Raw genomic sequence first — 23,783 nt, forward strand, 5'->3', positions numbered from 1 at the left:
TTGTGTGTGTGTGTGTGTGTGTGTGTGTGTGTGTGTGTGTGTGTAAGTTAGAGAACAATGTGTAGGAGTGGAGTCTCTCCTTTTACTATGTGAGTCTGGGGATGGTACTTAGGTCATTAGGCTTGGTGGTAAGCACTTGACTGACAGGCTCTGGAGATGCTTTTATGTCACAACTGTGGGGTGTGTTCCAGCATCTTGACATAGACTATTATAAGGTTAATCAAGTTCAGAGATGTGGCAATGTGGAACCATATGGCTCCAAACATTAAAAGTGTTGTCGAGATACGTTGGTCTGTTCAGGGATATTTAGAGATTACAGAGTTAAAACAAAAATGGCCATCAAGGACAGTTCCCATATTTCTACATTATTTTCTTTTAAACATCCAGTCAAACACTGGTTTCTCAGATGTCACCACTACCTCCCTTTACAAACCAGGCCCTACCATCACATTTTCACAGTGCCTGCCCTTTCACATTCACTCTTATGGCCAGTGCCCAGCTGTGGCCTGCGCTAGCCTGATGCTGTCACATTGTTTTCAGCCCCCCCCCCCCACCCAGTAATATCCCTGCAAATAAATACTTTTAAATCCAATTCTGATGTACCTCCTTTTCCAGACTTTTACTGGCTCCTCACTGGCTGCTAGGTCACATCCAGACTCCTTGATCTAGCTGTGGCCATTCTCGCCTGCTGAAATTAAGTAGCCTTCATCCAAAATAGATCATTTGGGCATAGTGGCACCCATCTGTGGGCATGTCAGAGCAGCTGTTATCTACTCAAGGTGCTCAAAGTTTGGGGCTCACAGGACTGGACCTGGTCACATTGTCTCAGAAGGGTGCAGAGAGGGTCATCAGATTGTCACTTTAGACTTCTGCCCCTCACCTCACCCTCATGTAATGACCTTGGTAGACTGGGGCTGGAACTCCAGAGAAGCAGCTGTCAGGAGTTGTACTCATGCTGGGGTGGCTTTTCATTGATGCAGCTGCCTTTGATTTACTCATGCTTTTGTAAGTAATGTCAATAAACTCACTGCTTTACCTGGCTGGACTTGGATAAAACAGTATGTCTATTTGTCATCTCTGGGGGATCCTTCTGTACAACTCCCTGGGAAAAGTCACATATCAGAATAGAATCAGAATGTTTACTAAGGATGTATCCCTATCTTTGAGGCAACCTACTAACTAAAACCACTCCATGACCTTTGCTATGCCCTCTGCTTAAAAGGTCCTTCAGCACATACCTGTAGCTTGCCTATTTGTGCTATTAGAAACCCCACCAGCACCTGAAGATGTCCCCACTACTTGGTACCACCTTCCAGGCAGAGAATATTTTCTGCAGGATGCTGATTAGCATTTCCTAGCTCATATCATGCAAAAAAGTCTATGTTCCCCATCAAATTGTATGTGCACATCCATGTTTATTACTGCCCTAAGCACAACAGCTAAGAAATGGAACCAGCTAAGAGTCCATATCATCATCAGTAGATGAATGGGAAAAGAAAATGTGAATAACACACAAGGCCATTCTTTTTTTCAGCTGTAATGGAAATCATGACATTTGCAAGAAAATGGATGCAACTGGAGATTATGATGTTAAGCAAAATGAGCCAGACACAAAGACAAATGCTATGTCTCTCTCTCTCTCTCTCTCTCTCTCTCTCTCTCTCTCTCTCTCTCTCTCTCTCTCTCTCTCTCTCTCTCGAGAAAGGGGATCACAAGGGAAGACAGCTGCAAGAGTGGAGAAAATAACCAAGAGATACTGAGATGGTCATGGAGGAAAACTATGATGGGAAAGATACAGTTCCTGGCAGAGGCAGCTCAACTGCTATGTATGTAGGCCTGTGTGGGCTTTCTTTACTTATTTTTTTGATAGTGTATGTGTAGGCAGACATTTCTGTCTGTGAATAGGTATGTGCAAATAAGTGCAGAAGACTGCCTGCAGAGGCTGGAGGTGTTGAACTCTTTGGAGCTGGAGTTACAGGTGGTTGAGTCCTGATGTGGGCTGGGAATTAAACTCAGGATCTCTGGAAGAACATTATGTGCTTTTACCCACAAGCCACCCTTCCAGCCTGGCCCATGTGATTTTACAATGATCATACCACACATTTGAGGGGTAATTCTAATTCTAATTGCATACAAACTTTTACAGGAAACACAACTCTATAAGATTCTGCTTTCCAAACCTGGCAGCATTACAAGAAAATAAAGAGAATGGGGGATATAGGTCAGTTTTTTTCCCTTTAAAACTAGTACTTTAAAAAGGTCATAGGGTGGTAGGTTTATAGGTACTTTTAGTTAGGTACAACAAAGTAAAATTGTTTAGGAAGAATCCAGAAGACATGCTGGTGACAAGTATAGCTCTCTTAAGAAAAGAGCTTAGGGCTGGGGAGATGGCTCAGTGGCTCCGTACACTGGCTGTCCTTGTAGAGAGGACCTGGCTTTGATTTCCATATGGCAGCCCATTACCATCTGTAACTCCAATTCTATGGGATCTGACACCCTCTTTTGGCCTCTGTGGGCCTTGTATACACATGACATACAGACACAGATGGCGGCAAAACACCCATACATTAAAAAAAAAAAAAAAAAAGAGTCCAGATATTATCTTCTTTCTTCAGGAAGACAACCAGTCATGATAGTGAGAGTTCAGAGCCAGAGAGGAGAGAGCATGCTGAAGCACACCAGTGATCCACAGGCAACAGTTTGCGGAAAATGCTAGTTTTCCCAGTGGTCTTGTGTGTGTGCGAGTGCGCGTGTGCGCATGTGCATGAGTGTGTGTGGTCCTGAGGATTATATCAAGAGGCTCACCCATTCTAGGCAAGTATTCAGCCACTGAGGTCACCGTGCTCCTACCATCTTTACCTTAACATGGCTTCCTTCTTTATCAGAGACCAGGGCCACATAGGTGATTTCATGATGTCTGCAGTACTCTTGTAGTTCTTCTTGGGACTGAAACAAACAGTGAGACAGATTAACAGAGCGTGCCTGGAGCCCCTTCAGGTCATAAGGACAAAGAAAATACTGCTTCCAATTGTATTCCCAAAGTGAATATGCTGACTTCAGGGGCTATGACTGTTGGGGAAGAGGAGCCCAGAATTCCAGGAAGGGATTCTCTTGTGTTTTCTCCTCTTTCATGACTGTTTTGAAGGACAGTGAACAAATAATGCAGTCATGACAGGAGGAGATTTTCAGTGGCTACAAGTCTTAACAAAAGGTGCCAAGAACTGTAACACACACAGCCTTTTAGGAAAGCGAAGTAGGAACAGTGGAATCAGGCTGGGTACTACACTATGGCTCTCGCCTGTAATCTCAGCACTCGGGAGACTGAAGCAAGAGGGTGGGGAGGGTGGGTTCACAGTGAGCTCCTGTCTCACCAAACAATGACAGAATGCTTTTCTAACACATGGAACAAGCAAAATGATGCCTTTTCTGCTACATGATTATGGTTAAAAACTGATGCTTGGCATTCTGACGACAGTTTTTTATATGACTACACACAGAGCAACTGCTCATGGCCAGAGTTGGCCTGTGTTCCTACTCATTGCGGAGCCCTTGGGTGCCATTAGTGTGGATAATTTGGAAGTACCCTTCCCTCCACAATCTGTGATAGTACAGACACTGGGTGTCTGAAGCTCCCATCTCCAATTCTCAAGTGCAGGCTGGTATCCAGGGTACCACTTTTCTCACCTTCACACCCATAGCAGGTATTAGGTCTGCACAACAGAAATCCACAGACACACCACATCCAGAGTGTCCTCTGTATTGAGCTAGCCATGGCCCCATGCAGATGTCCACATCCTAGTCCCTGGAACCTGTCACTGATTGCCCTGGGCGTTCAGAGGACCTGAGGCAGGCAGAGGGCAGTAGCCTCAGGGAAGAAGACTGCACACTGCTGAGTTTAAAGGGAGGAAGGGGTTGAGCTGATGCAAGAGGAAAAGGCAAGGGACAGATCCATCCTTAGGGCCTCTGGAGGGACAAGTCCTGCCAATCCATTTTAATCTAGGCTTCTGACTTCTAGGAACCTAAACAAACAAAACCGCTAAGGCCCTGGGTGGTGGTTATCTGTTATAGGAGCAGCCAGAAGCTAACACAGAGGGGAAACTCTTTAGTGCACCCTGCAGACACATCCAGTCTTTTTTTTTTTAAATGTGTGCGCGTGCACGCGCGCGCGCCTACATGTGTGGTGGGAACAGAAGTTGGGTCCTCTGGAAGAGCGGCAAGGCTCCTAACCAGAGTCCTCTCTCTAACACCTATGTCCAACCTTCTGACATTGCCGTGTGAGAGTGGGGTTAGACAGATCCCTCAGATAGATAGGGAGCAGGAACATAAAAGATAATAAATCTGGTAAACTTGCAGCTTCTTTCCCACACTCATGACCTGAGAGAAATACCTGGGAGACTTCTTCTCCCACCAGTATCCTCTCCCCTCCATTAGACCGGTATAATAAGTTCAAGGCCAGACCAGGACACAATTACCCAAAGTTTTGGGCCTATCAGCTTCCTTGTCTTTGTTTAAACTGACCAATCCTAAATGAGGGGACAAAGAGAGCTCGAAGACCCTTAAAACTCCCAACCCTCAAGGAGGCTGCACTTGAGGCTCACCTCTGCTCTGCTGAGGGTCTGTCTCTATGTGCCTTGCTGTGTCTGAGGGTTTCCCTGTTGCTTCCTGTTGAGCTCAGGATTCTTTCCTGCTTTAATTCTTTACCAATTGAAACCCCTACACAGTACCATTATCCTCTACAAAGCTCACCCTTGAGAAACTCACCACTGAGTTACAAATAAGAAGTAGCAACAAAAATCTCAGTGCTGTAAGTTTAGGATTTTGGCTGGGCCCTATGTGGCCTTGGAATGGACATGCCTGTGAAAGGCTGATTTATCTCCTAACTATTTGCACTTCAGTCACAGCTTTCTGTCCCTTACCTGTGACCAGTCGTACATGATCTCTGCAGTGATTCCCGCTGTCCAGAGTTTCTGGGTTAGGTTGATGGCCCTGGACATGGACATCTGGCCAACACTGACAACCAGGAGGTCACAGGAACTTACTGTAACCTGATGAGAAACAGAGTTAGACCAGGGGGACACTGCAGCTGTGGGGGTGAGAGCAGCACCCTGAAATTGTGAATAGCCACACAGTGTACAGATGGCTGTGAATTAAAACGACATTGTAAAAAGTGGTAAACAAGACACAGTTAAAAAGCATTACATCCATTTTTTAACACAGACATCATTTCAGCTGTCCTCCACTATTAGGAAGATACATTCTTTGCTCCTCTCCAGGGAAATAGATCTTTTCTGAAATAGGGGGGAAAGGCATTTTTAGCTTTATAGACTATAGCTGGCTTTTTGAGCAAGAGGATTGACAAAAGTGTGTTAAGAAGCAGAGTATTTTCTCTGTACAGTGTATGCCAGATGTGGGGAGAGGGAGGAGGGGCCTGAATCAGCAGCATCCACAGAGCAGAGGACAAGGATTGATGTGCAAGGACTACATGACTTTTAGGCTGGATCATGGAAAAGGTCATTTCCAGAACCCTCAGGCTACAACTACCACATCTTCAAAGCCACTATGTGTTCTTCGTCCCCATTTCCTCAGGTCCTAGGGTCATCGAAGATGTTTGTTTCTATGCTAATGAGGTAACTTGGAGGGGGGCTATCAGACACAGCCCCAGTGCCGGTGAGGGGAAGGGACCAAGTGGATCACTGTTGATGTAATCAATCCTGCTTTGCAGTGAAGCCTCCACAAACCCACAAAGGGCTCAGCGTGCTTCAGAGTAGCAGGGAGGAGGCTCTGGGAGGGCAGCCTGTGGAGGACAGTGCATCAGACAGGGCAGAGAAGCGCAGTGTCCCTTCCTGAAGGGCCTCATTTTAAGATCCTTTATCATAAACTGGGTCAGCACAGTGTTTCCCTGAGTTCTGTCGCCTGCTCTAAGAAATGGATCAAATCCAAGGAAGAGGTTCTGGAACTCTGAGCCATACGTCAGGTGCACAGACAAAACAAATGGGACTTTCACCTGGCATGGGGAGTAGAGGGGCAGACTTGGCGACTGAACTCTCAACCACTGGGTTCTGCCCTTGTCTCCAGGTGGGTGGCTAGAGTCCTAAGTGAAGGGAGCCGTGTCCAGCTCGTGTCTGCTGCTGTGGTTGGTATTGCTCTCTTGGAGTGTAACCGGGGAGGCTAAGCTCCAAAGGACAGCAGTGACACTGAGGAGTGGAGGGGTCTTAAAGCATGCTGGAAAGCAGAGGAACTTACAGGCTCTTCCATGTTGAGGACGGCAGCGAATATCTTGTCTATGGCTATGCTGACACCGACTGCAGTGGGGACTGGCCCCAGAGCCTGTGGGCCTCTGAACATGGGAATCTGTGGACAGAGCAGGGGAGGGCTGCTTATGAAAGACACAAATATACTGTGCGGAAAGCAATAGGAAAAAACAAAGCTCTTGAAAGCCTGCCACGATGGTGCATGCCTGTAACCTCAGCACTTGGGGGCAGAGGCAGAACGAGGATCAAGGGTTCAAGGCCAGCCTTGGGTACAGAGAGTCTGAGGCTAGCCTGGGCTGCATGAGACACTGTGTAAATAAAGCAAACAATCCCCCCAAAAAACAAGTAATAAACAAAACAATAAACAACTCCCTCAACTCCATAAATAATGCCAAGTTTTGTGTCAGTAATTAAAGGGTCCAACAACAACAAAAGTGGGGTGTGTATGGACAGAGACAAGCATACATTCACATTGAGGAATATTAACAAGTGCTTTGTCCAAGTCTGAATGGTCCATTGGGCTTGCTAGCCATTAGCTGCATGTGACTACCAAGTATCTGAGATTTCCAGGTTGACATGTGCTGTATGTGTAGAGCACATGCTTGCTGTAGAGACTCCAGATAATCAACATCAACAAACACAAGCTTTAGAAGTTTCAGTACCTATTGAAATAATATTTGGGATATAACAGGCTAAAACTGTTAGCAAATGTTAGCATAATTAACCCTTCCCATCTATTATTTATTTATTTTTGTTTTTCAAGATAGGGTTTCTCTGTGTAGCTTTGGGCTGTCCTGGAACTTGCTCTGTAGACCAGGCTGGCCTTCAACACACAGATAAACATACCTGTTTCTTCCTCCTGAGTGCTGGGATTAAAGGTCTGGGCTACCTTCACTCAGCTACCCATCTCTTTATTACTTCATATCACTAGGTAATTTAACATCATATATGTAGGTTCTGGGCTGTAGATGTGCATCTCTCTACTGTTTCTGCTGAGTATGCTGAGTATGTGTGGGTGGACAGATGCGCTAGGGACCACAGGATCTGAGTAATGACACATGGTTAATTCTCTGGGTTTTCCCATTACTTCATACATGATGGACTGGGTGCTGGAGAAACTGGCAACTCAGAAATGCTTGGAAGAATAGGAAGAAGGCCCCAAGAAAACTTGTTCTCTCTAGGTAGAAAGTCAAGGGGCAACACAGCAAACCACAAAACATTTAGACGGTAACTACTTCACACCAGGTGAACATCACAGAAGGAAGCAGTTGCCTAGCAGCCAAGGGTGAGTGTGATACCCAGGCATTCATCCTCTTCCAGATGTAATCAGGCCTCTCCACAGGCCTGGAAACTGAAAGCCAAGTGTACAGCCTGGACTTTGACATCTAACTCAGTAATGTCTACCACCTCCCAACATTCAGTGGAGGAGGTGAGGGTTCTTAGGATCCTGGACTGCCTCTCTTGTCTAAGCTGCAGTAAGGTATCCCCTGCTGGGCATTACAGAGGAGAGGAGAGGGAAGCTGGTGTTTTTAGCACTGTTCAGGAGAAGATTCTATTGGTACCTCCACCTCCAACCCCAGCAGTGGTGGACACACATGGGAAACAGGGACAAGGTGCTCTCCCACCTAGAGGTGTGGAAGGAGGCCACCTGAGTCTTCAGTTGACACTGACAGTACACACAGCACCCTGCAGTACTAGAGAAGACCTGCATGGGCTTCACAGCCCTAAAGGCAAGGCTCTAGAACGCACACAGCACACAAGAGCCCAGAAGGTCCTAGGCTGAACAATGGACACACACCAACAGCAGACAATGGACACACACCAACAGCAGACAGAGGACACACACCAACAGCAGACAATGGACACACACCAACAGCAGACAATGGACATACCAACAGCAGACAGTGAACACACAGAAGATGGTGCAGATGAGCCCATGATCTTAAAGGACCACACAGTTGCCTCAATGCACACAGAAAGATGTGGAGAGGGGGCTCCGACCTTGGCAGCAGGATGAATGCCTAGGGAAGAACCACTGAAGCTCAGAGCAACAACAGATATCAATTAGCCAAACCCCTGGACAAACATGATCTAACATCTGTGTCTCAGGAGTTCTACAGAGAGAAACAGCAGCAACAGGAGATTGGGGGAAATTCCAAAGAATGCCTAAAAATCCAGGATTGGCAAAAGCCTACAGATATTCAAGAAAAAGGCAAGAATACCTCAAAGACTATTAAATTCCAAAACCTCATGCCAAGGACACATTATAATTTAACTTCTCTTTTTGTTTTTGGCAACAGAGTCTTACTATGTATCTCTGGCTAGTCTGGATCTTGCTTTGTAGTCCAGGCTTGCTTAGAGCTCACAGAGATCCACCTGCCTCTGCCTCCAGAATGCTGGCACTAAATATGTGGGCTACCACATCTAGCTTATGATTTAAATTTCAAATCAAGATATTCAACACTGATGTGGCTATCCACTCATGTAGCTAAAGGCTGAAGACAATCTGACCATACAGGCATGGATAAAGTGAGGCAGCTTCTGCATTTCTCCTGCACCGATAATACTGATGCCAGCTGTGTCACAATTGTGGCAGCGGCAGGCAACTACGTGAGTCTACAGTGATGAAATAGTGCAAACTAACTCAGTGTGTCCGTGGCAGATCCCTACTTTTGACAGTCTATGGTAAATGAGATGGATCAGGGAAGAAAATGGGTAAAAAGGATCCTGGAGACCTATTTGTATCATCTTTGCAATTTCCTATAAGCCTCAAATTATTTAATAGTATTATTACTAGTATTTTGTAGTGTGTGAATGTGTAGAAGTCAGAGGACAACTCTGTGGAGTCAGATCTCTCCTTCCAACTTTATGTGGATTTCAAGGATAGAACTCAGGTCACCATAGCAAGCACCTTTATTCACCTTACCAGCCCAATTGGTTTTTTTTAGTGGCATACATTCATTGTACCTAGTACAGTATTTCATAAAGACATTTCATACAATTATATAATATACTGTGATCATTCTCCTCACTCCCTATTTCCTACTACTCTTCCCTTTGCCTCCCTTCTCTCATATATCTTTTGTTTTTTAAAGACAGTTTCATGTAGTCCATGAACTTGACATGTAGCTGAGTCTAGCTCTGGACCCCAGTTCCTCCTGCTTCACATACTAAGTGCTGTCATTACATCTGGACATTTTATTTGGTTTTTATGAGACAGGTGTCCTTATTTAGCTCTGGCTGGCCTGGAACTTGCTATGTACCTCAGGTTGGTTTTGAATTTGCAGCAATCCTCCTGCCTCTGCTACCCAAGTGCTGGGATTATGAGTGTGTACCACCATGCTTACTTAGCTCCATAGTGCATTCAATATTCCTGGATGAGTGCTAAGAGGGATTTGATAGAATTTACTGGTTTATCTTCTTGCATCGTAGTGAAAAATTTAAAATAGTAAGTTGAGGAAGAACTAGAAGTAAGCCAGAGCTAGTCAATACACAGAGGGCACACTCTCACCAGAAGGTCATATCTGCCGCCAGCCGCAAGAATCTCAGGCACAGCTCTCTGCCTGCGTCTGCTGAAGGCCAGGAACTGGAAGATGATGCCAGTGTGCTGCTGCACCTTGTACACCAAGCCTAGGTTGATGGAGATCTATGGAGGGAAGGGTAACACACATGGGTCAGCAGCCTCAGTTGTGGAATGTGGACTACAACTCTTTCAGTTATTATGCACAAATAGAAACCTCCAGTAAGACCAGGCTAAAGAGCCTGCCAAGCTCTCTAACAATAACCCCCTCTCTGAGGCACACACCACAGCGTGGGTGTGTGACAGAAACAGCGATACTTGCAAAGAAATCCCGAGCGGAGTTTTTCTGGAAAAATACAACACTAGCATTAAGGAAATAACCCTCCCCCTGCCCCAGCTACTATGAACACCATAGGCCCATATTCCCAGCACAGAACAGTTGTCAAACCTGTAACTTCACACCCAGTTTCTTCAGCAGCCCGACAACTTCCTCCAGGTCTTTTAAGCTGTACTTCACCAGCTGAGCAACACCTGTTTTCTGTTTTATTAGTGAGTTTATTGTTGGGGTTAGATCTTGCAAATCCCCCTTCTGCTCGATGAACTTGTAGAGTCGACACAGCTGGAAAGCAAAGAGACACAGTCAACTGCTGCTCTCCAGGAGGGGACAGTGTGCACAGGGCACAAGGAACCTATGTAGCCCCAGGAGTGGGGACTTTGTGGTCAGGTAATTCCAGAATTTGCTAGAATCCTAAAAATTATCCCCCCCATTCCAGTTTGAAGCAGCTCACAGAAATATGAGATACACAGTCCCCTCATTCAGTGGTGAGCACTGGCCAGTGATGTGGAGCCCATACCAGCAGAGCCTCTGGTGTATCTTCCTCTATTGGAAACCTCATTTCCCTTCACCATCCTCGTCCTCATTGCTATTACCACAGGGGCACAGGGACAGGCAGGCCAGACTTGCCAGATATTCAGAGTTAGCCAGAAATTCTGTCTTCTCCTTTTGCTTGAGTAATTCCTACTGGGAGCCTGGGGCTGCCTCCTCTTGCAGCCACCTCCAAGGCCTTTGTTCCCTCAGCTCATAATGGATGTTATTTTTGTCAGTCTGCTCCTGAGAAATCAGTGCTGGGGATGGTGACTGTGGCTGGCCGCAGTGCCCAGGACACAGCAGAAGGAAGAGGGAGTCACTTTGGACATAGGGGCCAGGCTGGATATATGACCAAAATTGTAGCCATGCTACACTGTAGGCAGAATCTGGCCCACCTATAAGTTAGTACACAAAACCCAGGAACTGACCATGACTCAATGTAGTCAGTTATGCATAAATTATTTGCACTTTAAAGAGTTAGTTTTTTTATTTATTTTTTTGAGGCAGGGTCTCATTTTATAGCCCTGGAACTCCTTGTGCAGACCTGGTCTCAAACTCACAGAGATCTGCTCTGACTCTCGATTCTACCTCTTGAGTGCTGGGATTAAAAGTGTGTTTGTTCACTGTGCCCGGCCAAGGGTTTCTCTTGTAATTTGTTTACTAAGTTAAAGATAAAAAAAATTTAAATACAAAGTCATGCCTTTGACTAATTTTTCCTCCCTACGGCTGGCAATGAAGTCTCCTGCCTGGAGCAATGGAGAGGACTGCACCCATGTGAACATGGATGAGTCCCAATGTCTCAGGGTTCAGGATGTCGCTGTGAACTAAGACTAGAGTGGACACTGGCACCTGCCCTGTGGTGCTTCTCTCCTCTCTATATAGCTGGAGTGCCATCTTAAAATGACAAAGTATTGATGTCATTATCAGATCCCAAGTTTTTCCTTTTTGTTGATCACAACAAAGGAAAGTTGACATTTTAGCAGCAGGGGCTGACACCTGTGAGACATTCTCAGATGTGGCATCAGCTCAAAGAACCTTCTGGGAATGGAGTGAAGGATCTGGATGGTTTCAATCAGATTCTTGGGAGTTGGCCTTGGGCATGTGTAAACATTGTTCTTCATGCCTGAACCTTAGGTTATTTGGTCACTAATATTTCCTTTAGTATTAAATATTTAAGGTTTAACTTGACTCAGTTTCTAAACTCTCATTCTTATACATCTCATTTACTTTCTACACTGGTTAGTTTTTGACACAAACTAGAGTCACCTGGAAGAGCAAACCTCAGTTGAGGAATTGCCTCCACCAGGCTGAGCAAGCCATGGGGTGCAAGCGGTAAACAAGGTTCCTCCGTGCTCTTTGCTTTACCTGCCCTGACTTCATGGACGTGTAAGCCAAATGAACCCTTTGCTCAAGTTGCTTTTGGTTTTTGGTGTTCATCTTGGTAACAGAAAGTGAACTAGTACACTTTCCCTAAATGAAAGAAACATCCACCGTGACCTACAGATGCCCTGTGAAAGCTGTTTCAAAGAGTCGAGGGTAGACACAGGCTATGAAGATCCTCCCTCATTCTTCTGTGTCCTGGCATTGCCAACCATACAGTAGGTGGTCAGAAGAGTTAAGTGGCTCTATTTGGCTTATCGTCAAGCACATTCAGCCTACTGAACCTATGCATTTTGCTGTCACCATAGGATCATGTAATGAAGTTTCAAGTCAAGGGCTGTAAATCTTCTGAGAAAATTTATTTTTTAACTTATTTTTATTTCTCAGACAGGGTTTCTCTGTGTAGCTCTGGATGTCCTGGAATTTGCTCTTTAGATTAGGCTGGCCTCTAACGCCTCTGCTCTTGAGTGCTGAGATTAAAGGTGTGCACAACCATGCCCAGTTGCTTCTGGGAAAGTTTTAAACATAAAACAGTCTTTTCTTGGGGCTGGGGCTGTAGTTTAGTGGAAGAGTGTAATTGTCTAGCATGTGTGAGACCCTATGTTAAATGTTTAACACTGCAAAAGAAAACTAAAACCAATAATTCCTTAAATAAATATGGAGCAAAATACACAAAATTCTGTTTTTTTCCTGTTATCTAGCCATTTAGATAAATGTGGTCTGTTTTGCCAAAGATCTGGATTAACTGACATTGGTAGAGATTACAACTGACCCATTCACCATTTAAGAGTCTCCTATTGCTGACAGGATCAAACAGAAGATTTTAGAGGTAGCTAATTTTCCAGGAAAGTAAGAGCTCCAATTCAGTTATGAAGGGTAGAAGACCTAGGGTGAGCATTGGACTGTCTAGAAGGATTTGCAGAAATCTGTGCCCTGGTTCCTTCCACATGACCTGTTTCAGAAGAGGGCAGCTTGGTGCTGGGCCTGCTCAGCAGGAGGCTATGCCAAGCACAGACTTTACATGGGTAATCAAAGGAAGGACCTGGTGATCAAGAAAGAGAAGGACCGTCAGCATGTGGAGGACACACAGAGGGCACTCTTTGATCATAGCATTAGTTTCTCTCTTCTAATCTCAGCGGTTGCCATGGCACCAACACTCAGGGGAAAGCTGCACTGTGAGTGGCAGATGTGTGTTGCTTGCTATCTCACTGCTACAAAAATTTGCTGACATTTTCTGACATCATAAAATGACAGAGACAGTGGCAATTACACCATCAGAAGGTACTTACACTATTAGAGGACAATGACAGGTTACAAAATTTAGCTTCCACCTCTCTCCTTGTCAGCTTCTCAGTCTGATGGAGAAGAGAAAGGGAACAATGAAAGATACTGGGAGGCAGAGGCATGCTTCTGTGAATCCAAGGTCAGTCTGGTCTACAGAGTAAGACCCTGTCTCAGAAAACAAAACAAAACAAAACAAAAAATCTCCTAAAAACAAAAACAGTGATCTACAACCCTCCCTCCTCAGTTCCAGGCTGCCAGGGCCCCTTCTGCATTCTGCTGTGCTCAGTACAGCCAAATAGCAGCAGCTCTTTGGGAGGAAGAAAGAGTCTGCAGACAGTAAACAGACAGTAAAGCTGGAACTCTTGAAGCCAAATGAATGAAAAGCTGGCCAAGGCTTTCATGTACTAAAAGTAACAATTATGAAATGTCACAATTCACTCTGCATTAACCACAGACTGTCCACACTGTTACCTCCCCCACAAACACATAATTAGAAATAATAAAAATATACCCTAACCACAACTGGTTCTGTTACATCAGAGCAATGAAGAAAGGAGATGAAATTCTCAATGTAGTTTTATGGTTGCATGAATCAGAGAATAATCATGGGCTAATATTAGTGTCCTTCAACATCAAGTCAACATGAGTAATGCTCACCACAGCATCATACAGAATAACGTAGACCTGACTGAGTTTATCTTCTGGAATCCCACAGTGTAGGAGTATTGCCTTCAGTAACATTGTATGGTTCAAGTAAATGCTGTAATTTCTTTCCTAGGATATAGAGGAAAATGTGATTATTTTCATTATAGGAGCAATACAGATATGTGGCCAAATCTGAAATCTAGTAACTAGTGTATTATTCTAACACGGAAGGGCTAAAATGTAGCATCTTCTCTCCTGGTTTATTTTTTCATATCCATTATTTTCATAGTGTTATAGTTGAAGGATGAAACACTTTTATAATATGCATAATATGCTGGCTCATCTTCAGCTAAGTTAAAGAGCCTGAAAAAGAGCTCATGCAGATTGTGAAGCAAGGAGTCAGTTTAGTGGTAACTGACTTGCAAGCAGAGGGCGGTTAATGGTTATCGTTACTTTTGGCCACAGCAGTTAGTTGATGAGTTCTTATAGGTGTGCTGGGACAACTGGAGACATGGACCAGGGGCTCTACCTTGAATGATCACACTGTGCTTAGAGACAAAAGTTCAAGTGTGCACATGGATGCCCCATGTCAAGAGCTGTAGGGGTTGAGACTAAAAGGTCCTAGCCAACCCTGAAGGGCTCCTGGGAGAAAGGGTCTGAACCATGGCTGGATGAAAACTCTTAACTGTGGACACCCATGACCAACAGTGGGGATGGCAGGGCCTGTGAGGAGAGCAGATAAGCAGTCTCCATCACTGAGGGTGCGTAGAGTTTACAAATGAGATGAGGGAGGAAGCACGAGGGTCCTCACCGTAGGAATGCACGGAGCACCTTAGGAAGCCTGGCCTCATTCTTGAATTTTGCAAGAATGGGTAGAGAAACAACGTTTTCCCCACCCACAACAAACCAGTTCTGTCAGGGTAGAGGTGAGAGCTCAAGATGAAGCTCAAATCATCACCCTCAAACCCTTTGCAGTTGCTTCAGAAAAGCTGTGATCTGTTCTAGCACCAAGCAAGAGAAGACAGTGGGTGTGTACTGCCCACTACACTTATGGAAGGGGGCTAGTGGTGCCATTCAACACATTAAAATGCAGAAAGGAACCTGAAGCGCGGGAAACTCCTGGATGATTTCATAGATTGTGTAGATGGTTTCGGCAGTGGGCAGAGAGCTGTTGGTGGTAGAAGAGACGATATCAAATGCACATTCCAGGAGTTCTTTGGGATGAAACCGGTCTAACTTACGAGGTCTGAACACCCGTTCTATGCAGTATCTGAGGAAGAAACAGGCTTTCTTAGGTCCCTGCTTATTGGAAACAAATACGTATGAGGAATTGCTGAGCAAAGGGAAATGAAGATGGAAAAAAACAAACCCAAAAAACAATCCGTGTTGTACTCAGCGGTTCAAAGTCAGATTTAAACCAGGCCAGTTTTGCCTCATAACCCACACCCCAGTTCCTTGCACTGTTCAATGTTTTGTTTTTCATCTGAAAAGAAGTTATACCATTTTTACCTTAAGTGATGGCTTTTTACACAGAACCTCCCACATGTAATGGCTGACTGGTAATTGCGGATTTACAGCACTTATAGAGCTGTGGTTTCATCTGAAGAAAGGAGCTGGGAAGAGTGTGCCTCACTGACAGCAATTCTTTTCAAACCAATGGAGATCCCAGAGTTTGACCCCTGCAGTATCAGAGTGGGCACAGAACTTGTCCTTGCTGCCATGTCTCAGGGCTGGGTGCCTGTGCTGAGTTTCCTCATTCTCAACAAGCAGCTTCTGTTCCTACCTGCACAAGGAGCTTTCTGAGGCCACTAGCCATTTGTCCCTCCAATTAAACCTGCTACTCAATACTTCAACCCTAGAGTTCTTACCTGTGTGAAAGTTTCAGAATAATAATAAAAAAACCCACTCTTCTCTAATTTCTTTCCACATCTACCACATGCAGGGGAGTAATGTGTCTTACCGTTTTAAATTCAGGATGTTATTTCTTGCCACATATCTTGCAAAAGGGACCTGAAAGAAGAAAGTTTTAAAGATTAGTGTCAAGAGGCGGCAGCTGAAATTCTCAGTTTAAAAAGCAGCTTTACTAGGACAGAACTCACACATTGTTTTAAGGTGTTCAACTCTGTGGTTTTGGGGTAGTCACCCACTTAGCAGTGAGCTCAGAACAAGACTGCATCTACAGTAGCAGATCTCTAAGACTGCTGCCCTGTGATCTTCCTTCCCACCAGCACACTCTATGACATCAGCACCCTAACCACTAACTGGCACCTGATGGTCCCCAAGAGCATCCCCCTCTGACATGGTCATGAGTGCTTCAGCAGCTGTAGACGCTAATGCTAGATTGTAGTCACTGTGGCATTTCTGAAGTCTGAGAAAAATTCTTAATTTTATTTTTGTTGAAAATATAGTCACAACAGGCAGTGGTGGCGCATGCCTTTAATCCCAGTACTTGGGAGGCAGAGGCAGGTGGATCTCTATGAGTTCGAGACCAGCCTGGTCTGCAGAGTGAGTGCCAGGACAGGCTCCAAATCTGCAGAGAAACCTTGTCTTGAAAACAAAACAAAAAACCCCCAAAAACAAAACAAAAAAGGTCACATTTTATTATGCCCATTTGAAATCTGCATAAGTTATTAGTTACCTATGATTTGTAAGATGGAGTTTCCAGGCTAGGGAGATGGCTTAGTGGGTAAAAAGGTTTGTTATCTGTGCTGGCTAGCTTTTATATCATCTGGGAAGAAGGAATATCATTTGAGGAAATGCTTCCACAAGACTGATCTACAGACAAGTATATGGGTCATTTTCTTGACTGGTGATTGCCGTGTGAGGGCCCAATCCATTGTGGGTAATGCTCCCATGGGCTGGTGGTCCTGGGTGTGATTAAGACAGCAGGCTGAGCAAGCCACTGGGAGGAACCAGTAAGCAGCATCCTCATGGCCTCAGCACACCTGCCCCGCCTTCCTTTCATGATAGAATGTGATGTGCATGTAAGATGAACCATTTCCTCCCTAAGCTGCTTTTGGTCAGGTTGTTTTATCAATGCAACAGAAACCCTAAGATGCCATGTAAGCTTAATGGCATGACCTGGGATTGGACCTCAGAATTCATGGTAGAAGAAAACCAATTCCCAGAAGTTGTTCCCTGCCCTAGACATGCACACTGCTACATTTTCTTTCTCTCTCTCATATGCTAATTCAGTCTCTTAAATTCTCATTATCGTAGTAAAAATGAGTGTTATCTCAGGGTGTATCAGTCTCTTAGAGGAAATGCTTGTACCACCCACAAATAATCAAACCAGCATGAGACTGCCCAAAGACCATGTAACAGTATTCTTTTTTTTTTTTTTTTTTTTTTTTTTTTTGAGACAGGGTTTCTGTGTGGCTTTGGATGTGACAGTATTCTTAATGGCCACACTTGCAAACAATAGCCTCTCTTCCTTGCATTTGGGTACCAGTGTCTGGAAAGGCAGGTTAACTCTGCTTCTATCAATCCTCTAGGAACCAGAAGTAACCGCTGCACTTCTACTCTTTAACAGAGCCCAAATCGTGATAGGCAGCTTATTCAAGCAAAAATAATTCTAAGCTACTTTATTTACTTAAAAAAAATACAAGCCAAAAATATAGAAGGAAGGGCTGGATGGGAGTGTAGCTCACTGGCGGAACCCTTGTTTCATATAATTGAGGCCCAGAGCGCTACTCCACATGTGATCTACCCGTGGGCACATGCATGAGGTCTCTTGGTCTCTCCTCCCCCTCGTTCCATCTACCCATATACACATAATAATTTGGAAGGAATCTCCTTTTACATCATAAAGACAAAAGTTGTTTTTGTCATAAGCCATAAAAAATAGACATAAAAAAGAAAAGCAAAAAAAAAAAAAAAAGCCAAGGTTGTATTCTTCCTTCTAAGAAAGTAGGTAGGAGATTTGAGGTTCTTCTTGACACCTTACATTTTGGAGATGCCAAGACAGGCTGGTGTGCATGGTGACTCACACATGTGTAATCATGTAACATACATGCCAATTGCATGTGACATACATAGCACCTTATGAACATACAAGTTCCTTTCAGTTTTAGAAACCTTTATAACAAAAGTGGGACTTTAGAATTCTTCGGAGTTTAGTTCTTAAGCTATCAATATATTTTGGACATGTTTACAGATACAGTATTATATAGAAACGTGTAATTAACCTTACATATATGAATATTTTATATATAGGGAATAACTAATATATATGGTCATCTCTGAATATTATAATTCCCAAGTAAAGCTAAGTATGTGTGCATAGCCACATATATCTTGGCATGTCCTCAACACCCTTTGGAAGTTTACCAATGTTACATATTTTCTGTCTTTGTATTGCCTGGTTATATGCTTTCTTATGTCTCTACCTTTATTTTTAAAAATGTTTTGGTACTGAGGATTGAACCCAGGGCATTGCACATGCTAAGTGCATACACCTTCCTTCCTGTTTTCATTTGTAAGGGCCTTCTGCACATCAGAGATGAAACCCTGTCTGTCATACTCATTGCATGTTTTCCTTGTGTCTACAGTTACCAATGGGTTTGTTAACAGGCAAGGCAGTAGGGGTGAATGACTAAGCCCTGGGCATCACATGCAAGAGAACATGGGCAAAACTCAGCATGCCCAATTAACTGCTGCAAGCAATAATTGCTCCAACTAGTAACATTTTGGGATTTTACCAAGATCTAGTTGGGAAGTAAACAACAGCTACATTCTTTTGTCCGAGTTGAGGTTAATTTGCTATAGGGTTACTTTGTGGACCTTAGCAGGATCAAACATTACTGAACTCTAATATGCTTTTACTCTGATTATTCTTTTCCTTAAGGCAATGCCCCAAATATAAGCCTGCAGTGGGGGTGTATGGAAGGGGGGATTCTTTAACAGAGCAGATCTGGCACCAAGGCTGCCAGAGGGACATCCCAGCTTACCCTCAGGTCGAACGGAAGCATCACCAGCATGCCGCTGTGGTCCATGAACACAGCGGCTTCATTGTGCTCATAGATTTGCTTATTTCGGGGAAGCAGCAGTGGCGTACACAGCTGGACAGCTCCTACACCAAAATACAGGAAAAGCAACTGATTCTTGGGTTCTTATGCTTCGTAGGAAGTAACCCAAAATGCACACAAACCCACAGGTGCATGGCCTGTCCCCGGGATCACTGAGAGCCATCATCACTTTTTCCTCAGTTTTCCAAATGGAGAACTGAGTTAGGGCTAAGTTTGCCAATTTGGTCAGATTTCAGATTCCACGAGCCTACTGTATCTTAGTAGCAAGGGTGGAACAGTCAAACCAGTTTCTCTTAAACAAGCTCAGCTATAAAAATAAATAAACTTCACAATGTCAACTGCTTATAACTGGGCTTTAATATACCCACTACACTGAAATCCATGAGTAGTAGTTTCTTTCTTTCCTTGAGACAGGGCCTCACTATATTGCCTCACCTAGCCTCAAACTCATGATCCTCTTGCTTGGCCCCGAGTGTTGAGATTACAGGTGTGTACACCGATACCCAGCCTTCCTTTCTCTTCTTTTGTGTGTGTATAGCCATGTGGTATGTTTGTGTTGGTATATTTACCATGCATGGGCTTGTACATTAAGTGTGTTCTTATGCTAGAGGTTATGTCAGGGGTCTTCCTCAATTGCTCTCCACTTCCTTTTGTGAGCAGGGTCTCTCACAGGCGCTTCTTGACAGAGTTGGCTTACTGAACACTGAGCTCCAGGAATGTCTCTGTGCCCCTGCCCTAATGCTGGGGTTACAGATGCATGCTGTCCTATCTGGATTTTCCCCATGGGTGCTGAGGACTGAACTCGGGTCCTCATGCTTGTGTGCAGGGACTTTACTGGCTGAGCCATCTCTTCAGCTCCCTGGAAGAACTTTCTAATGATTTTTAGAAAACTGTTTGAGAAGGAGTGGTTTTTAGAAAAGGACATACCATGCCTTTTAAAGATGCGGATGATGGTTTCACACACAAGCTGCTGAATTTTGGCTGTACGAATCAAGAAGTTGCCCTAGAATGAGACCAATTAAAATTAAAATGAGCCTAATCCAAGAGTTCCACTAAAACGGTAGTCTGTGGTTTGCATTTGGCACTGTGCATTTAAAATCTATACTGTTTCTTCTACTATTCTATCTTCTAAAATTATACCACTGTATAGACATACATGGCAAAGACAGCCAATATTGGTTATCACTTCACACAACTTTTTAAACATTTCTCTAAATTGTTTCAGGTTCTTCAGTTTTTATTTTTATTTTGTAGAAGTGAAATAATAGGACTAGAGAGATAGCTCAGAGGTTAGGAGCACTGACTGTTCTTCTAGAGGCCCTGGGTTCAATTCCCAGCAGCCACATGGTGGCTCACAATCATCTGTAATGAGATCAGGTGCCCTCTTCTGGCCTCCAGGCAGAACACTGCATATATAGTAAGTGGAAGCCACTGTATACAGATAAACTTTTAACAATTGTCTCCTGCCTCCCAGCTTCCCGGCTAGGCAGGTACAACAGACAAATGTTGGCTTCTAACTACTGCCTCTATGAGACCCTCTGCATTGTAGTCCCTTAATTTTTAACTGTCCTTCTATGTGACTCTACTCTCTGCCTTGCATTCTATCGGGGCAGTAAAAAATGACTGTGTCAGCCATAGGCTTTTGCACATAATCTAAGTTAACACCCTATAACCAAAAGTTGTAAAACTTAAATGCATTGTGACATTAAGCCTGACCTCAGGCTGTAAAAGCTCTTTGACCCACACCTGGTGCTTGATTTTATATAAGAAGAGGCCCAAACCAGCCCCCATTGCCCCAGGTTCAGAAGCCTGAACTCTGGCTGTGGTCATGGCTACAGCTGATAAGCTTTTGTGCTCCATGGAGATTTTTTTCTTTTCCTGGAATAAAGCTTGCTTCTGGTTTAATAGACATTGGTGGTCTGTCCCCCACCACTTCGCTACTCCCAGACCCAACATGAAATAATAAAAGCTCTTAAAATTGGCATCTTTGCTACTCTTCAGAAACAACCTGGAAGCTTTTAAAGACTCTTGAGATGTCTCACAGCTGAAGATCCCAGGCACCAGAGCTGCTGGGAGCCAGGAACCTTGTATCACAACATCCTGGGTCATGTGCTCATGCTGGAGCTGCTCTGCTACCTCACATGGATCTGACTGCTTGGATGTGCGATTGGGCATCTGGGATGAGCTCTGGCTCAGCCTGTTGGGTGGACACAGAGTGGGAAAGGGCAAGAATCAAATGATTACCTGTGTGACTCTTCCCTGAGCTGTGCACAGTCACACTTTATGCACGCACTTCTTGGAACTTAAGTCAAGAATGTACAGTGTAGGGACAGCTGGTTAAACTCAGCATATCACAAAGTAAAACCAAAACCAAACCAAAATAGTTTGGGTTCTATCCCTGAGTCACACATGGTGGGAGGAAAGAACTAACTCCTGCAAGTTGTCCTCTGACCTTCACATGTACACCCTGACATATGTGTGCCCTACCCCATAAATAAATGCAATTAAAAAACTAAAAAAAAAAAAAAAAAAAAAAAAAAAAAAAAAAGATATGGAGATTAGATAAGCATTTAGCAGGGTGGGAGGAGGGAAAGAAAGGGCAGAAGGATGAGTGTGGTCAGAATGTATCATAGACATACATGAAGAGTAAGTTAAAAAAGGAAACGTCCAGAGAAATACACTACATGCAAAGCGTAGCCACCTTCAGGATGTCACTGTCGTAGGTGTAGTCTATGGCAGGGGAGATGCGCTGGGAGAAGATCTGGCCCATCATGGTGCGGTAGGCCTTCCCGTCTATGTTGGCCAGCGTGTGGTGCAGCACTTCATGCAGCTCTGACTCCTCCATCTGCGGCGGGGGCAGCAGCTCACTCTTGAGCAGCTCCGTGGCTGTGGGCCGTTTTGCTGGATCATGGTTCAACAGCCAGGAGATGACGGCTTTCTGCAGGTTAACAGGCACATAGCTGGGGAGGATGCAGCAGTCGAGGCTCAAGAATCTTCCCAACAGGTGGTCATGCAGGACCCTTCTTAGAAGAGCTCGGATTGTGCCATTCATACCCCAGTATGACCACAAGAAAGGGAGAGGCCCTTTTTATATCTCTTGTTACCAACAGTCAAGAACATCCTTAACTCAGCAAACCACACAGTAGCAGAGCTTAATTCTTATAAAAAAAAGAGATATGGAGAAAACCTCAAAGAGGCGATGCCTAATGTTAGCACTTAGCACGAACGAAGCACATGGCAGCTAGCACCCTTACCGCTCATTACACTTGTCTTTGCTCTTCTGTGTTCTTTACTGATCCCTTTCCCCGGAATTCTCCTACTTCACATTGCTTGGTATGCCTCTGTAGTGCAGAACCTTCTGAAGCAACACAAAGCTTTGAAAGGTTCCCCAAAGACTCTTTTTCTTTTTAGACCATGCTTCAAACTCAAAGAGATCCACCTGTCTCTGTCTCCTGAGTGCAGGGATTAAAGATGTGCTACCACACCTGTCCCTCTGTGGTTCTTAATCCTGACAGAAATCCTTAGAACAAGAATTTGTAAAAAATATTAGCAGAATATTTGAGATCAGAACATTTCAATTTTTAGATGCGATTTTATTAAACATTTCTAATGCACCTTCTAGTGAGGGTGGTAGAGGCAGAGGCAGGTGGATCTCTGGGAGTTCAAGGCCAGCCTGGTCTACAGAGTGAGTTCTAGTACATCCTGGGTTATGTAGAGAGACTCAGTCTGTGAAGTGAGTGCTTCTAGTTATGACACCCAGGAACACAGCAAATGACTAATTCAAAGGAAAAATAAGTACAGGAGGTAACAGTCCGTTTTCTAATGGCTTGTCACTAATTAGAGGGGCTCGAATGAGCCCCACAGCCTTAAACAGCATCTTGCTGAACACCATTGAAGTAGAGGCCCATGTGAACAGAAATGAAAATATATTATCAGTTCCGTAAAGTCTTAGAGATGTGTAGTGGTGTGGCCATGCAGCCAAAACAAGAAGTTGCAAATATTGACATGCTCTGTTCATGCTCCCGATTGCAACACTGATAGTTTAAATAAGAGACTTTTGCCCAGACTATCATTGTCAATAAAAGTCAGTGTAGGGAAATTTCTTTGTGGTGAGTGAGCATCAGTGAGTGAAGGTTGTACCACAACAAACAACCATCAGCAAGAAGAAAAGAACACCAGACACAGCTCACTGATAACTCTGTATTAGCCAGGTCCAGTGATAGCAGGAGACAATCACACATTGCACACTCAGATAGTTATGGTATATGTGAGAAATTACCTTGCTTTGAAATCCTGTAACATTAGCTGCAGATAGCTCAGTGGAGCGCTTGCCTAACATGTTGGGGGCCTAGGTTTGGTCCCCCAGTACTATAAAAGCAAACAATCCCCAAATCTAACAGCAGATCACCTGAGAGTGCAATCCTTCCTGCAAAACCTGAGTCACTTCAGGATGAGATTATAATTTAATTTTCCCCCTCAGGTCCTAAGTTTTACCTAAAGCAAAGCTGCTGTAAAAACTTTCCTTCCCTGCCTCCCACAGCTAAGCTGATGGTCCAAGTAACATTTCAAAGGCACAATTAAGCACACAAAAGAACTCTTAAGTTTGTTAATTTGCTCTGTCAGACCTTGGCCTTTTTATAGTGTGCCTCAAGTCTAGTAACATTTTAAGAGCTTTGTCTTTTGGTATTTTCCCCCACATTGTTCTTCGAACACAAGAGAAAGAGTGGCAGGAGATTACTAATTGAACATGAAGAAAACAGTAATTAAAACCCAAGACTGAAGACGCAGCAGCAAGGACAGCATCAGTG

The 23,783-nt window shown here is 44.2% G+C and overlaps 1 protein-coding gene across 2 annotated transcripts in view; it reads right to left on the reverse strand.

The window, feature by feature from the left end:
- The window catches only part of Eif2ak4 (eukaryotic translation initiation factor 2 alpha kinase 4), an 87,062-nt gene that overhangs the window by 7,925 nt on the left and 55,354 nt on the right, over positions 1-23,783 (reverse strand). For both annotated transcript variants that reach the window (XR_007834462.1, XM_051183708.1), the window contains exons 21-32: positions 21,677-21,913; positions 19,903-19,978; positions 18,898-19,019; positions 15,909-15,958; positions 15,050-15,218; positions 13,961-14,077; positions 13,309-13,374; positions 10,220-10,390; positions 9,763-9,897; positions 6,244-6,351; positions 4,917-5,045; positions 2,860-2,946 (exon numbers count right to left, since the gene is read on the reverse strand). Coding sequence is in view for 1 of the 2 variants with exons in the window: in XM_051183708.1 (XP_051039665.1) it covers positions 2,860-2,946; positions 4,917-5,045; positions 6,244-6,351; positions 9,763-9,897; positions 10,220-10,390; positions 13,309-13,374; positions 13,961-14,077; positions 15,050-15,218; positions 15,909-15,958; positions 18,898-19,019; positions 19,903-19,978; positions 21,677-21,913 (1,467 nt within the window). In the remaining variant the exon portion in view is untranslated. The remainder of the gene's footprint in view (positions 1-2,859; positions 2,947-4,916; positions 5,046-6,243; positions 6,352-9,762; positions 9,898-10,219; positions 10,391-13,308; positions 13,375-13,960; positions 14,078-15,049; positions 15,219-15,908; positions 15,959-18,897; positions 19,020-19,902; positions 19,979-21,676; positions 21,914-23,783) is intronic.

Source organism: Phodopus roborovskii, unplaced genomic scaffold (assembly GCF_943737965.1).
Source record: "Phodopus roborovskii unplaced genomic scaffold, PHOROB, whole genome shotgun sequence".
Lineage (NCBI taxonomy): Eukaryota > Metazoa > Chordata > Mammalia > Rodentia > Cricetidae > Phodopus > Phodopus roborovskii.